Source organism: Mytilus edulis, chromosome 12, assembly GCF_963676685.1.
Source record: "Mytilus edulis chromosome 12, xbMytEdul2.2, whole genome shotgun sequence".
Lineage (NCBI taxonomy): Eukaryota > Metazoa > Mollusca > Bivalvia > Mytilida > Mytilidae > Mytilus > Mytilus edulis.
The window spans coordinates 26,357,160-26,374,065 of record NC_092355.1 but is presented as its reverse complement, the minus strand read 5'-3'; the positions used below and the strand labels follow the sequence as shown (position 1 = coordinate 26,374,065).

Sequence of the window (16,906 nt, the reverse complement as noted above, 5' to 3'; positions counted from 1 at the left end):
ACGAAGTCTCTAAAAATAAAAAATAACGGGCGCACATATCGACCAATCAGGATTAGCCATACTCTTAATTCTGAATACCATGTTGCGCCCATAAAATCTAATGGTGTATTGTAAACTGAAAGCATTAGCCAGACTACATTAATCTTTTGACGTTACATTTGAATTGCTAATCAATTGTAATTAGCCTGTTCATGTTTATGACTTACTAAGGAATTGGGTTTTATAGAATAAGATATAATCCATTACTATCTGTTGTCAAGTTAACGTACATTGGCAAATATTTCATGTCACTTTAGGAAAAAAAAAAAAGGATTTTATAAAAAGGTGAATGTTTCAACTTAATGCAAGAGAGACAGATATTCTAATTTTAAGTATACTACACAGGTAAAATAGCTAAAAAATCCGTAATACGTCCGTATTATACGGCACGTCTACGGACGAATAGTACCACGGACGTAAAACCCTTTGCTTCCCATCCGTAAAACGTCCGTGAAACGTCCGTAGCTATTTTACCTGAGTGTATAAGTAATTAAACTGGAGTCGACTGGTCTCCATCAGGCATTAAAATTAACGGATATATGCAGTTATATTTTCGTATAATTATTTAATCAATAAGACTTCAACATTAAATTCCTAATTAAAGTTCGCATCAACACCTAGTATGAATAGGTATTCTAATTTTAAAACACATTAATTTTAATTGGCGTCATTTGAAATTTTATATGGTTAATTATATGATTTGTTTACACAGGTTTAATTGTAAATATATCAGTTTAAAATAGCACCACGAAGTAATAATTATTTATTATTGTGTTCAGAGGAGTATACATATTTTTGATTTGTTTGAATAAGACACAATTGTATCAGGATGGATATAGGTGTACATATGAAATATTTCCGGGAACTAACACAGAAAGAAAAAGAAGGTAATTATTGTCCATAATCATTTAAAAAAGTAAATATAAAAAAGAAGATGTGGTATGATTGCCAATGAGACAACTATCCACAAAAGATATATAGCACATATATAACAAACATTTATTTGTTATTTGTTTATACATTTTGAATACACGAATAAATACGTCTAAAGGTATATTATACATTATTTTTATTTAATTTTCATTCCTCAACTTTAAAAAAAAAATCGATTTAGTATTAATAACCCCTTTATTTATTTTGACGATAAGGACATTTACGTTAACCAAAGGCGCAGCAAAATTTACAGATAACTGACTAAAATTTAAATATATTATTTATTTTTTTCATTTGCCTGAATGTCTGTTTCTTATAAAGATGTCCACCGTTAACAACAATATTTTCGGGATTTTTTTTAATTTAATGTCGAAGGAATTAAAAATAATAGTCTTCGGGTCTAACGTCATGTATACACATGCAAATTAAAGTTTAAAAAAAGTGAGGCAACATCTTTCGATTTCGTATAACATTGGCAAACATACATGTAAAAAATGTGTTTGAAATGACTTTTTTTTACCATTTTGAGGTTTTGTTTCTGTTTCGTAAAAGTTTGTTAAGAAAATATGTAAGTTTTATAATGAGAACAAAAAGCTACTGTATGGGCTTTATGACTGTACTCCCCCACCCGCTATGTACTTAGTTACCAATTTTAATGTAACCATATAACGCGCTGCATATATCTACCCGAATGTTCATTTAGTTTTGAACTTAAACTTTTAACCAGTTCTGCCGAAAAGAAATGCTCCTTTGGAGAAATATATTCTACAGAATACTGACACAGACTGACAGTATGGGTAGCTCCGACGATAACATTTTCAATTTACCATGGAATACCGGTAGCACCAAGGTTATATAAAAAAAATCATACTTGAGTCAACATTTTCGGTGTCTCGACTTTCTGGGTTTTCTTTGCTCTAACTGACAACTACATGTATTTTGGAAATTTTCGGACTCCAAGGATGACTAGAAATATGGTCCCGATCTTTGGTCTTCTTCTATCATGCAATAAAATCCGACCTCCGTTCTACCCGGACGTGACTGTGTATATATAAATCCCACACAACCAAACGAACGTCCTAACTTGGAATTGATTCCAAATATAACTGGGATGGGAATGTGGTGCATTGAATGAAGATTACTAGGTAGTTTTTTTTTAGATGCCTGTGTCTTTTTGATATAATTATATTTATCGATGCTAGCTGGAATACATAAGTATTAATAGTAAGAGTCGCAATTCTTTACAGTACAGTTGTACTATAGTAAGACCGTTGTAAACCCTTTCAGTTTGATGCTTTCAAGCATTTTATACTTCATATGGCTTTCCGAACTCTTGAATCTCGACCGTACTTAATGAGATATAATATACATGTATTATAAAAAAAAGATGTGGTAGGATTGCAATAAGACAACTGTCCACAAGAGTCCAAAATGACACAGAGATTAACAGCTATAGGTCACCGTACGGCCTTCAACAATGAGCAAAGCCAATACCGCATAGTCAGCTATAAAAGGCCCCGAAATGACAATGTAAAACAATTCAAACGAGAAACTTAACGGCCTTATTTATTTAAAAAAAATGAACGAAAAACAAAATGTAACACACAAATAAACGACAACCATGCACTGAACTACAGGCTTCTGACTTGGGACAGGCACATACATACATAATGTGGCGGAGTTAAAGATATTAGAGGAATCCCAAACCCTCCCCTAACTGGGGATAGTGATATAACAGTACAACATAAGAACGAACTATAAAAATCAGTTGAAAAAGGCTAAACTCATCAGATGGACAAAAATACAAGTGGAGGTGACCGGGTACTTGTACATCCCGACAACAAAGAGACACTTGCAACAGATCTGAGAGTACTCGCAGTTATTTGTCAAGAAATATAGGTTGTGTGATGGAAATTTATATCCTTTTCGTCTTCATTTTTTCCAGGGGGTGGAGGTGAAAATTGTGTGTGGGGGGGGGGTGATATCAATACATTAGTTTTCAATATACATGGACTGATGATATTAATGGTTACTCCATGTCCTTCAATAAATCTATAAATTAAGATTAAAACACAAAGATGCATGACAGTAAATGATAGCTTCTTATCAACCTATTTAAGTCTGTCGATAAACATCTTGACCTTTTAATTAATCTAAACATCTTGACCTTAGATCTGTTATCGCCATTCAAAACAAGTCACCTGAATAAATCAAACAGAAGATTGTTCACCGATATCCATATGCACATCTGTCAAATAACAAAGACTTTTTGGCAAAATAAAGGGACTGGTATCAGTTCATTTTTGTAAATGATTAAATATCTTAAGCACGCGATAAGGTGCGCAACTTAGCTTGAAGTTATAAATTATTATAGTACAATTCTGTAAAATAAAACTAAAATTTACTTTAACCATTGTGAAAAAATAATAATATCATGGTTAAATTTGGTCATGGTAAAATAGAATATTTTATTTTTAAAGAGACAAGTTTAAGTAAAACTGTATCCCGACTGAAAATGTACTAATAATTATTCTCAGTAATTTTTGTTTTGTATAACAAATTATGAAAATCAAATGAGACAAATAGATTGTAGTCAATGTGTTTGGTACATGTACCACCTTAAATAGCTATTATGAACTGTTTTTTTTTTTTATCGTTATAGAATGTCGAAAAGCATTTAAACAGATCGACATAAACAAGGATAACAGACTGTCATGGACGGAACTAAGACATGCCTCAAATTTATTGGGTATGACACTCAACGAGAAACAAGCCAAAAAGATGATCAAAGAAGTTGACAGAAATGGTAAGAATTTCATACTAACATGTTTATGGGATAAAGACACCAATACATTGATTTCTTCATTAGTTCAAGGGCTACCCGGGTCTGACATAAGTTATCGCTATTTTACGAAATTTTCCTTTGATCTTACTGACTGATGATTTCCTTTCTCAGCACAGTAGAGTGATAGATTCAGATTCAGATTCAATAGTTTATTAAAGTATCACCACTTGTATAACATTATACATTCCAATATACATATAAAACATTGCGTATAACATTAAGTATTGGATAACATATATAACACATATTGTATATTAAAACTAACAGTAAAATATCATTAGCTTAAACATACTAAAACATATGCAAGTGCCATTCTATTAAGATTTATGAGAGACTAATATTAAAGGATTAAGTGCCAGTCTTTGTAAGAATAAGGCAATTTAGGTAAAAATTAAAACATGATTAGAAAAACCCACCGAGCTAATCATGTTATTTAATACTTACCATCATCCTGAGTTAAAAATAATTGGTCTTTCGTTTGTGTGTGTCTGGTAATATCAAATAACTTGATTAGAAAATTGGTTAGAATGATAGCAAATTACAGAGTTATCTCCCCTTATTCGTTAATTTCTAGTGCATTTCAACCAAATTGTATCTTCTATTACCAGAACAGAAAATGGAAATGAATGTTATTTTTGTGCATAACTACATATTATGAACTAAAATCAATGTCAAATAGGGTGGGTTTTTTTGTCATGTTTTCACCACTGCCTGATTCTTAGGCAGACTGGCACTTAATTATATACATGATTTTACATGATTTTAAAACTACAAATATCTAAGATTTTAATTAAAATACATTATTAGCTATATACAAAGAAAATAATTGTTCTTCTACATAATATATTAAAGCAGGTTTTAGCAACTACCTGACATAGTTCTTCATTACTGAATAAAAATATAAATTTTTCGTCAATAGACAAGTTGTAAAATTGATCGTTATATTTTACTGCTTCATACAATATATTTCGAAGGTCTTCATATAAAGGACAAAAAGTAACTACATGTTTCTCATCTTCAATTTCGTTTTTTACATATAAAGCAACATCTTTCATTTATTGGCTTATTTTCATATCATCCTGTTTCTATTGCCTCATCTGAATTTTGCATAAGCACTTCTAAATTTAATAGGCATATTTTGTTTTAAATATAACTCTGTACACTATTGGGATTTATATAGCTTATAAGTGCGAAGCTTGTTACCATTACTCTGTGACAAAATTTTCGTTTGCCATTCTGCAACATATTTATTAAATAAAACATTTTCAATTTGTAGAACAATATTCTTATGCAGCACACTATCAATACTAGTATACAAATTAAAGTTACAATCTTTAAGTTTTTTCATGACTCTATTACACCAGTTTTTCTTATTATTTACATCATTTCTATGTGACCATTTGAAAACTTTATCATTTATTCTGTCATTGTTCATGGCACTACATCTTGCCCAGTGCCTAAAGACACATGTCCATTGTTTTACACTAGGTAGTCTCCAGCCCATGTCCCCGTTAATTGCATCATTTGGCGTATACTTGCCAACACTCATAAAAAAACTGATAGCTCTGTTCTAGACAGCGTTGATACAAGAAAAAGAACGAGTGCCCCAAATGGATGCACCGTAGTTTATTACTGACCAGACCAGAGTATCAAATAATGTTGTAAAGGTACTGTGCTGGGAACCGCCATGTGCTTTACATTTAACAATTAATAAACTTAGAGATAGACTTGAGGACCTTGCTACAGCTTTAGCCATGTCATTATAATAGAGATATTCTGTCAACAGTAGACCCAAATATTGGTAACAAGATAATATTTGCACTGTATTATTATTTAACAAAAACATTTAGATGTTTGTTGAACCGAAGAGTAACTGTTCCTAAAATGAACAACTTTAGTTTTTTCTAAGTTCACATTCATACAATTGGTAACACACCAATTACTTAATACATCTAATAAAGTTTGTAAATTATTTTCATTTTCAGCAATAAATACAATGTCATCAGCATATAAAAGCATGCCAACTTTTTCACCATCAATGTCTACACCAATGTCTAGTGCTTTTATTACATCAATTAAACTATTAATAAAAGTATTGAACATAATAGGCGTAAATACACATCCTTGATTTAAACCTGAATTAACGCTAAACCATTCTGTCATATTGCCATGAAGTTTAATACAACATTCTACTTGTGAGTATATAGCTTTCAATGTACATAAAAAATGTGTACTAATCCCTAAATCATCAAATTTAGTAAACAATAATTTTCTACTAACAGCATCATATGCTTTTTTTAAATCTATGAAAGCTGTAAATGTTGATAATTTTTTCAGTTTTCTAGTTTCAATAATTGAAGTTAATGTATTAAGATGGTCAATGGTACTTCTACCTTTACGGAAGCCATTTTACTAGTCATGACTAAAATATCTTTCTTCTAACCAATACATTCAGTATACTGCAATATGTTTTATATGCACAGGAAGATAAAGTTATGCCCCTATATGACAAAGGATCTCGTGAATCTGAAGTTGAAGACTTATGAATTGGGGTTATAATACTTTTACCCCATATAGAAGGAATTTTTCCATACTTGAAACATATATTAGATAACTTATGCAAAATTAACATCAATGCATTATTTTTAAATAATTCTACTGACAACTCATCAATACCTGGCGACTTGCCATTTTTACTTTTAGCAATAGCATTTACTACTTCTTCAAACAATATTTCCCTATCTAAAAAATCATCTGGAATATTAATATTAACATTAGTGTCAATAGTCTGATTATTACAATTTGATAATTTATCAAAACAGTTTTTCCATTTATTTAACACAGTGTTTGTATCTGTACTAGTTGTCCCATCGCCTAGTGTCACTTCTATCGGTATAGATTTCTGTCGTTCATTCCCAACTCCAACTTTACCAATATTCTTCCAGAACTCTCGAGGATCCCTGTGTTGGTCATCTAGAAGTTGTTCCGGACTGTGGTACCAAAACTGACGTTTAGCTTTCTGGCTGCTTTTGTCGAACAATTTCCGTTTTTCCACAAATATGCACGCTCGGCTTTACATACATCGTTCCAAGTAGTGTTAAGTTTTCGTTCCACCAAGATTTTTTCATACGTCTCCTTTTGTTACTTTTTCCATCATAAATATAAGTTTTACATTTATTTAGCTTTTAATCCATTTCAGTTTGTACAATTTTAACAAAATCTTCATATTTGTTGTCTAAATTTAACTGGTTTATTTCGGATTCCTCTAATTCAGTAATAAATGTGTTAAGTTTGGAAATTGTTTCACTGTCGGACATCCAATCGTTCGGAATACTCCATGTGTCGTATTTAACTGATCTTATACTACCGTTATCTGTCAATTGTTCGGACACGTTTTGTTTAACATCATAACCAGGTGTGACAAATGTCCAGCATAACAAAGAATGGTCCGGTATATGTTTCGGGTCATAAGAGCCTACGGCTGCATTTTCTTCAATTAATGTTCTTGCTCGAATGACAGTTTCTCATAAGGTACTACGCAATAGTCAACGACCGATGATCCTCTGGTTGACACAAACGTAAAGTCATTGTTGATAAAATTTCGGCCATTTAAAATACAACAATTTATATTGCTCAAAAATTCACAAAACAAGTCGCCGTAACTATAAGTTGTAAAATCTACAACATTGATTGCGCTCTGGTAAAAAGTCAATTCCTTGTATATAATCTTCCATGTCGGATACTCGACTATTCCAATCACCGCATAAATAAAACGGATTACCATTTGGAATTGTATATATATTGGACATTAGCGTATCAAAAAAATCATGGATGTTGACTGAACGTGCAGAGTGTTCGGGCGGTAGATAAACCACACACACAAAAAAGCAATTATCTTGGTTGTTAATTTCCGAAAATTGTACCCATAAAATTCCGACTGTTGTTGCGTCCACTTTCACTGCATTGAACTGTGAATGAATATCGTTTTTGACTAGTAGTCCTACGCCAAGAGATCCCACTTGAGCACGTACGTGGATTAGTTTTCGGTTATTTCCGTACCATTTATAACCATCAATATTTATAATATTTTCTCCCACAAGATGGGTTTCCGCAAGACCAATTATATGCAGACCTCGATTCGTTAAGCACGAAGCAAATAAACTATTTTTGTCACTGTTCCGGCGGATTTTTACTCCAGTCGTTTATGTTCCAAAACCACATTTGACCTATCCGTTACGTGGTTTGCCGGCACCTCCTCTGCCTCCACCACGCTTATTATTCCCGGAGTATCTTCGCCTATCTTTCAACTTTGTCTTTATATTCACTTACTTCAGTCGTTATTTCTGCTTTCAATTTGGCAACTTCGCCTTTCACTCTAACATTAATAACCGTATTAAATTTGACTGTGAGACGTTTTTCTACATTTCCTTCTATTTCACTGATTCTTTTCTCCAGTCGACTACCAAGATTACTCATGCTTTCGGTCAAATGTGTTATCATGTTTGCAAGAGCGTTGAACGTGACAGTGTCAGATAAGGCTACTGGGGGATGCCCTGACTGACTTTTCATTTTATTCTTTTCACTTGCTGTCTCATCGGACTCGGACAAACGTCGTGTTCTAGGTGTATGAGTAGGTGTAGGGGCAGAATTTGGTGTATTGTAAACTTCTGCTATTGTACGCACAGTTCTTTTGTAATCACCGGGTTGACTGTTGATATTGACCAATGAATTTGGTGCCATTACTGTTTGGACATAATCACCGGCTCCAATCTGACTAAGTGAATATTATCAGATTATTACATGGCATTTTTCATATTGCATGTATCAGCCCTAGGTTCAATATCAGCCTGAGAGCCGCATCGTTTTTTTAAATCCGTTAATTAAAATATTCGATTAATTGATAGACTATTACTTTTTTATTTTTAGGTGATGGATTTATAGATTACAAAGAATTTGAGACAATAATGAGCAAAAACAGCAAACCTGTAAGTCTAATGAAGACTTTTTTTAAAACATGTATAAAAAACAAAAACACGCAAAAACAAAACAAACAAAATAAACAAAATAAAAAACGATATAGACACTCCACGTGCATGATATAGTTGTGTTCATATATGTAAATTTCATTGTCGTTTCATAATCTAAGGCATTCTGGGAAATATTTTCAAAAGTTTTACAGCAAAGCGTAACGATAATTGGTTAGAACATGTATAAACACCATGAACAATTGAAAATCAACCAATGACGTGACGTATTTTCATTTTGAGGGTACAAACAATTGAATCACCCATAGTCCATTAGATTCTTAAACGCTCAATTGTGGAGTAAGTTATAATTACAGTGCTTATTATAACAATATTTTGTTGAATTTATATGAACGCTTTGGTCTGTACTTTGTCGACAATAATTACATTAGATGTATGTTTCCTTATAATACGTTATTCTGATTGGCTACCTGCACATCACGTGCTATTCCTGAAACAATTGCATTAGACAATAAAATGTATCATTCATGATGACACAAGGTCCTACAATAAAGTGCACAAGTGAATTAAATGAAAACTTGATAAAAATCGTGTTTTAATCATTCTAGCTAAAAAAAAATGTAATTATAAGTATTGCATGCTTCTTTTTGTAACTTTATAGGGTTATAAAAGCGTTGACCGTGCGCAAATTTTTAGTATGAAGCGCGTCTGCGCTTCATACGAAATGTACTTCGGTCAACGCTTTTACACCCCAATAAATATGCAGAAACTTTTTGAGCTATGTGACAAACAAGAAGGTCAAAAGAATAAATCATTCTGCTTATGTGTCGCTAAAGACTAGATTTGTCTGTAGGAGTTGGAACGTTCCTTAATTTCTTATTCTATCGACACGGATAGTTATTATGAATCATTGAAGTAACGAAGCACAAACTATTATTGCCTTGTAGATATGTTTAATAGACTATGAAGATGAAGTCCTACGACAAGCTTTTGACAACTTTGATATAGATAAAAATGGAGAAATTACAAAAGAGGAGTTGATAATGGTAATGCAATCTCTTGGTACAGATACGGCAGAAATGGATGCAGCGGAAATGTTAAAAGAAGCAGATTTAAATGGAGACGGAGTAATCAGTTTTGAAGGTAATTAGCTAGAATATTACGTTGTGTGTCTTAGTAAAACTTTTCGATTAATTTCCATGCACCTAAGACCGTCGAAGATATCTGGTGGGGTTCGTGTTGCTTTCCATGTTGTGCGTTTTGTACTTTTGTCCTTTTGCCATGACATTTTCAGTTTGTTTTCGACTTATGGGTTAAGATGTTTCTTTTAATTAATATTATCCTTGTCCTCTCTTTTTTCGTTGTTTCTTAGACTATCTTCCATTATTATTAGATTCGTGTGACGATTATTATTGTGAATTATGCTTGTTTCAAGTCTTTTTTTGATATAAAGGCACAGTTATGTTTTGTTACTTTTTTTTAATTTGATTGATTGCATTTATTTATTGATAAGGCCTCTGGCCTTTTTAAGTCTTGGATGTTTTTTTTCAAATTTAAGTTCATTTATATGTTTTGGAGTTTGTGTGACGTCTATTTTCACTGAATTTGATTCAGCTGAAACCGGACTCCATATGCAGGAAGCCCCTTTGGTGGCTGTCAGCTGTGTTATGCTGTTTGGTCGGGTTGTTGTTTCTTTGACACATTCTCTATTTCCATTCACAATTCTTTTTCCAGCTATAGAAGCTTATCCATATCATTTGTATCGGTCAATAAATCTTCAAATATAAGATTCCATCACTAGAAGTAATTCTTGTTGAAATCATACATTTGACAAACCATCATTTCAGAAGACTTGACTTCGGAACAAAGATGAATTCTGAACTGCATTGTACACTCAGTCTATATACAAAAAGAAGACTTGGTATGATTGCCAATGAGATAACTATCCACAAGAGACCAAAAAGGACACAAAAATTAACTATAAGTTACCGTACGGCCTGCAACAATGAACAAAACCCATACCGCATAGTCAGCTATAAAAGGCCCCGAAATGACAATTTAAAACATTTAATACAATTACTATGATTAAGAATTGCTTTTGTGATAGATATGTATTAACCTGTTTAATCCTAAGTCACATATGGGTCATAATAAAAAAAAACATGCAAAACTATGTTCTTTGGTTTGTTTAAGTCAAAAGACATGAACATATATCAAAATGTATCAAAATAACACTTGCACATGTTAGATATGTTTTGCGATACACCATATGCAGTTTACAGTATAAAATGTTATAAACACATTCATTAATGTTTTCTTAAAGCCTTGGATATAGCCAGAATCAACTGTTATTTTTTACTATTAATCCTTTCAGACATGTAATAGGACTATTATTCATATATTCTTTTATTAGAATTTATCACTTTTTATTGCATTTTGATACATACAAACATTTTTAATGATTTTGAGTTGTATGTTGGTTTTATAATAAAAAAAAATTCAACAAATGGAAAAGTCTCTTTTTTTTTTAAGTCAATGTTGTAACCAAAAGACAAATTGGTAGGGTAAGAGTTATCTTTCTCAAGATTTCAGCATTTGCAATAGTTTCTCCCTTAGCAATCTTACCTGTAAGTTTGTTATGCAAAAGAAAACAAACATTTATGTTGAAAACTTAGTGAAAAAATCGTAAAAGTAAGTAAAAGCTATTTCATAAATGGAAATAGTGTCCATTGTGTACCCTTATAAAAATCATTTTGAGAAAACATTTCCTGAACTTTGAATTATGAAATATATTGATTATAGAAAAATGCACCAGTAACAACATATAGAATAGGGGAATGGAGCACTTATTTCGTAACTGAATCTTAAAATACACCTTAAATCATTGGTGTTACTGTCAATTGTGAGACCATTTTGATAAATAAACGCCATTGACCAATTTAGTAACACCACTGAATATATCATGACAATCAACATTGTTTTCAGTTTCTTTCATGATTAACAAGCAGAGCATCATATTATTCATGAAAAATGATACTTATTTAACAATGTTTTAACAATATCATGTATTACATATACACAGTTTTCACCAACTGATGTATGCTGGTAACACCAATGACACTATTGAGTTACACGATTGACATTTTTAGTAATGGATGTTTTGTTACATAATTTGAGATTTTCTTAGCCTAAAAAGTATTTTTTCATCTTTTTCTTTTGCTCGGTGTTCTTGGCTTTGTGTTCAGTACCTAATAAAGGTAAACTTTAAAATGTGATGTCAATGGTGATACTTTTGTGTCACTGGAGTTACAGAAAAAAGTAAAATCACAAAAATACTGAACTTAGAGGAAAGTCTAATCGGAGAGTCCATAATCACAAAGGCCAAATCAAATAACAAAGCACATCAAAAATGAATGGACAAGAACTGTCATATTCCTGACTTGGTACAGGCATTTTCAAATATAGAAAGTGGTGGATTTAACCTGGTTTCATAGCGCTAAACCTCTCACTTTGATGACAGTCTCATCAAATTACGTTATATTTACAATGATGCGTGAACTGAGCAGACAATGTATTCGGAAGTTTGTGTTTGAATAGAATGCACAGCTATATGAATAATGTCAATAAGTCGTAATTTAAAGCTAAACAACAAATTTGAATAGTTGTTTGATGTTTAACAATAATATTTAGTACCTTAATGTATGCTTTTAGTTGGTAACACCATTGACACGATTCTATCAAAGGATGGCCTAAAACTGTAAGAATTGAAGGAACTTAGCAAACAAAACATAAGAATACACCAACAGGCTGGCGATGTTCCTTACTTGGCACGGAAACACGATATATCTAATTATTGTAGTTAAATTTCTATTATCTTTCTTTCACAGAATTTGCAAGAGTAGCAGCCCAACAACGAATGTGAATATAGAAGACGGTGTTGAATATGTTTTGTTTTAATAAATAAAAAAAAAGAAGAGGATATACATAAAGTGAACTACATGTGACTTAATATATGGAACACGCTCTTTAATGTAAATTATTTTTTTCATAAAACTGATGTTACGGTCGAATAAAATATGCCCAGTTCGAATAAACAAAAGTGTTAAAATCGTTCTTTTTAGTTAAAGCCGTCTTGTCCTTGAATATCAATGTTTGTTTGGATCTGTTCTTACATTATGAATGAATCACAATGGCATGTACTTAGTTTCTTTTGCAAAGCATGTAAATGCGCTATTTTAATGTGACAATTTAATGTTAGCTGGATTTTTCAGAAACAAACTTGATCTGTTCACCCGATGAATTTTGTTGAAAACATACAGTCATTGTAAATGATGTACTATGGGTTAATCTTATCCTGGATTTTTTTCTTATATAGAATGTTAAATACAAAAATTAGAAGATGTGGTATGATTGTCAATGACACAACTCTCCACAAGAAATCAAATGACACATACATTATTAACTATAGGTCACCGTACGTCCTTCCATAAACCTATGGTCAGCTACAAAAGGCCCCGAAATGATAAATGTAAAAAAACGTGAAACGAGAAAACTAACGGGTTTAATGTATGTACAAAAAAGTGAACGAGAAACAAATATAATACACAGCAACAAACAACAACGAATTGGGACAGGCATATATAGAACGAGGCGGGATTAGATTAGAATAAAGTTGCTAACCCTATCACTAACCTGTAGCTCTACAACATAAGAAAATATAAATATCAGTTTTAAAAGGCCTCAATACTGAGATGGATACAAATAGAAACACACCAAACAAACACACAATAATCAATCATCTAAGACTAAACGTTAAAGTCGTTTTTGTTGTTTAAACATGGAGGTGATTCGTAAAATGTATCTAAAGCTTTCCAATTTGTGTGTTCTTTCGAGATCTCGAAGGGGTCCACTTCAGTATCTAAATGATAAGGGATGCTGCCTGCTGAGGTTCTGTTTTCGCAACCTCTTCATATAATTTAGATTTTAAAAATGCATACCTTTGCATAATTGCGTAGGTAAAAGTGTTACCGTTTCCCATACTGGTGCGGTTTGCATAGTGTGTAATCAAGAGTTGAATACCAAGTGTCAATGGAGGGGAAATCTGTTAATAAAAACACAACAAGAAACACCAAGAAAGATGACAAACGAAGAAGAAATGGCAACTTTATTGACCTTACCATATTTTTCTGGTAGTTTTAGCGATGTATGTAGGAAGTCTCTCCGACACTGAGACATCATGTTTAAACATGTATGATGTGCATAAATAACAACATTAATCCTTGTCAAGGGACCATATATCATCTGTCCTCTCTATGAATAATTAGAAGTAAGAAGATGTGGTATGAGTGACAGTGCGACAACTCTCCATCCAAGTCACAATTTGTAAAAGTAAACCATTATAGGGTCAAAGTACGGTCTTCAACACTGAGCCTAGCTTGGCTCACATCGAACAGCAAGCTATAAAGGACCCCAGAATGACTAGTGTAAAACAATTCAAACGGGAATACCAACGGTCTAATCTATATAAAAAAAAAACGAGAAACGAGAAACATTTATGAACTACATCAACAGACGACTTATACTGGACATCAGATTCCTGACCAAGAACAGGTGCAAAAAAGAAAACATGCAACGGAGACACTTTCATCTCAACTTGTCAAAGGAATTATTGTTCACTTTATTTATAAAAAAATGCTTAACAATAACTTTACCTTTTGAATTTATTGTCCATCCTGCAAGTGCCTTTAGTCTTAACAAGGAAAAAAGACAGGTAATGTTACTGTACCAAATAAATATAGGGAGATGTTGTTTGATTGTCAACTATATGGCACTGTACAACCTTCAACCATGAGTAAAACCATAACCGATCAGTAGCATGACACAATGTGAAACTATTCAAATAAGAAAAACAACGATCTGGTTGATTATGATATTTAATCACAAACACAAGGCACGTTGCTTTTACGTTAATTGTGTATGTTAGACAATTATCGACCAATGTTCAAATGAAGTAGATGTAAGCAAGTATCGCCACGCATGCGACTGTCAACAATATGAAAATATTAGTATTTCATACAGTATAGTTGGCTTTAAAAGGTCCCAACATTTGTCTTTTTTTCAATCTAATTAAAATATTTCTTTTTGTTTTTGAATTTTAATATTCGGGGTCTACCAACAAGATCTGCGAGTACTCTCAGTTCTGTATGTACCTAGTGTCTTTTTGTTGTTGGGATGTACAAGTACCCGTCAACGTCCACTTGTATTTTTATCAATGTGATGAGTTTAGCCTTTTTCAACTGATGTTTATAGTTCGTTCTTATGTTGTACTGTTATACCACTGGTTAGGGTGTTGGTATCCCGCTTACATGTTTAACCCCGTCACATTCTGTATGTATGTGTCTGTCTAAAGTTAGGAGTCTGTAAATCAGTGGTTGTCGTTTGTTTATGTGTTACATATTTGTTTTTCGTTTATTTTTTATACATAAGGCCGTAAATTTTCCGTTTGAATTGTTTTCATTGTAATTTCGGGGCCTTTTATAGCTGATTGTGTGGTGTGGGCTTTGCTCATTGTTGAAGGCCGTACGGTGACCTATAGTTGTTAATTTCTGTGTCATTTTGGTCTCTTGTGGGTAGTTGTCACACTGGTAATCATACCACATCTTCGTTTTTGAAATTAATATTAGATAGCATGAAAACCTATTCCAAACTTTATTAAAAAATGATGCATCTTTTTATCAGGAGAATACCATTATACAAATTGAAAATATATTTTCACTGTTAATTACACTGGAAGTCTGAGGTCTGAATTGTTTCGAATACAGTTGATACTGGTCAGGGATATAAATGATAGCCACCATCGACATTGTTGATACTTCCGGTAATATACGATGCTTCATCTGACGCCAAGAAGAGCAAGAGGGAAACAACATCTGCTGGTTTTCCCGCCCTTTTAAGGTGTGTTTGTTGTGCTGATAAGTCTGCATACTATGAAGAAAAAAAAGTAATTTTATACATAGGAGTAAAAGATGCAAAGATGTCTAAATTGGTTGATGTTAATTTCGGAAATAATCTGCCTCGGCTACGTTGGAGACGTAATGTTTTAAAAGCTAAAATTTAAACTATTTGTTAAGCATCTCGACTAAAAATAGACCAGACACCAAAAATTTAAAAAGGATTTATTTTCAGACGGAATTGCATTATAATTTTAAATGGTACTACTACCAATGTTTCTGTCACCATATTCGCATTCGAAAACTAATGTCTCTCCTGTGAAATATGAGGCCAACATATTATGTAAATCCCCAAAACTTATGCAAACGTTTATGGGCTAATAAAACGAAAAGGTAAATAACTAAAAATCATTGTTCAAGGAATCAGATCTATTTCAATATTAAAATACAGTGATAGCGACACCAATATATTGAGGGACCAATATGTGCATTGTCGTTTGTTGCTGTGTTACATATTTGTTTTCCATTATATATTTTTTGTACATTAGTTAGACCCTTAGTTTTCTCGTTTGAAATGTTTTTCAATTGCGATTTCTGAGCCTTTTATAGTTGACTATGTGATATGCGTTTTGCTCATTGTTGAAGGCCGTCGGTGACCTATAGCTGTTAATTTATTTGTCATTTGCCAATCCTCCCACATTTTCTTTTTCATATATACAACCTTCTTTTGGTCTTCATCTGTTGCCTTCAAATTACTATTACGAAGAATATTGGTATCATCAATGAAGCCAGGACTAAAATTTGATAATATAAAACAACAAAGTAACACGTGTATGATGAACTAGCTAGACATTGATAAACAATGCATATTCAAATAGTGTAATTTAAAATATATGATAATTTTTATTTGAAAAGAAACAAAATTTATCAATATAATAACAGACATTTTCATTTCATACAATAGTCATCATTTACTATAATATTTTTTTATTATTGTCATCATCATTTGATATAATATTATTTTATTATTGTCATCATCATTTGATATAATAGTAATTTCATCATTAAATTGGTTAAATCTAATTAGCTTTTCTCGATGTCTACTTTGAAAATGTGACTTGTGCAAACTAGGAGTAAATATTTTTCATCTTCCA

The 16,906-nt window shown here is 32.2% G+C and overlaps 2 protein-coding genes across 3 annotated transcripts in view; one reads left to right on the top strand and one right to left on the bottom strand.

Moving 5' to 3' along the window:
- The first annotated feature begins 705 nt into the window (after positions 1–705).
- On the top strand, positions 706–12,776 carry LOC139499423 (uncharacterized). The gene is made up of 5 exons (XM_071288101.1): positions 706–926; positions 3,635–3,778; positions 8,744–8,802; positions 9,750–9,945; positions 12,690–12,776. The coding sequence occupies exons 1-5, from the start codon at positions 869–871 to the stop codon at positions 12,722–12,724; spliced, it is 492 nt and encodes a 163-aa protein (XP_071144202.1). The 5' UTR covers positions 706–868; the 3' UTR covers positions 12,725–12,776.
- A 2,720-nt stretch (positions 12,777–15,496) lies between these two features.
- The window catches only part of LOC139498136 (uncharacterized oxidoreductase TM_0325-like), a 59,586-nt gene continuing 58,176 nt past the window's right edge, over positions 15,497–16,906 (bottom strand). For both annotated transcript variants that reach the window (XM_071286467.1, XM_071286466.1), the window contains exons 8-9: positions 16,474–16,546; positions 15,497–15,786 (exon numbers count right to left, since the gene is read on the bottom strand). In XM_071286467.1, the coding sequence (XP_071142568.1) occupies positions 15,634–15,786; positions 16,474–16,546 (226 nt within the window). In that variant the 3' untranslated portion in view covers positions 15,497–15,633. The remainder of the gene's footprint in view (positions 15,787–16,473; positions 16,547–16,906) is intronic.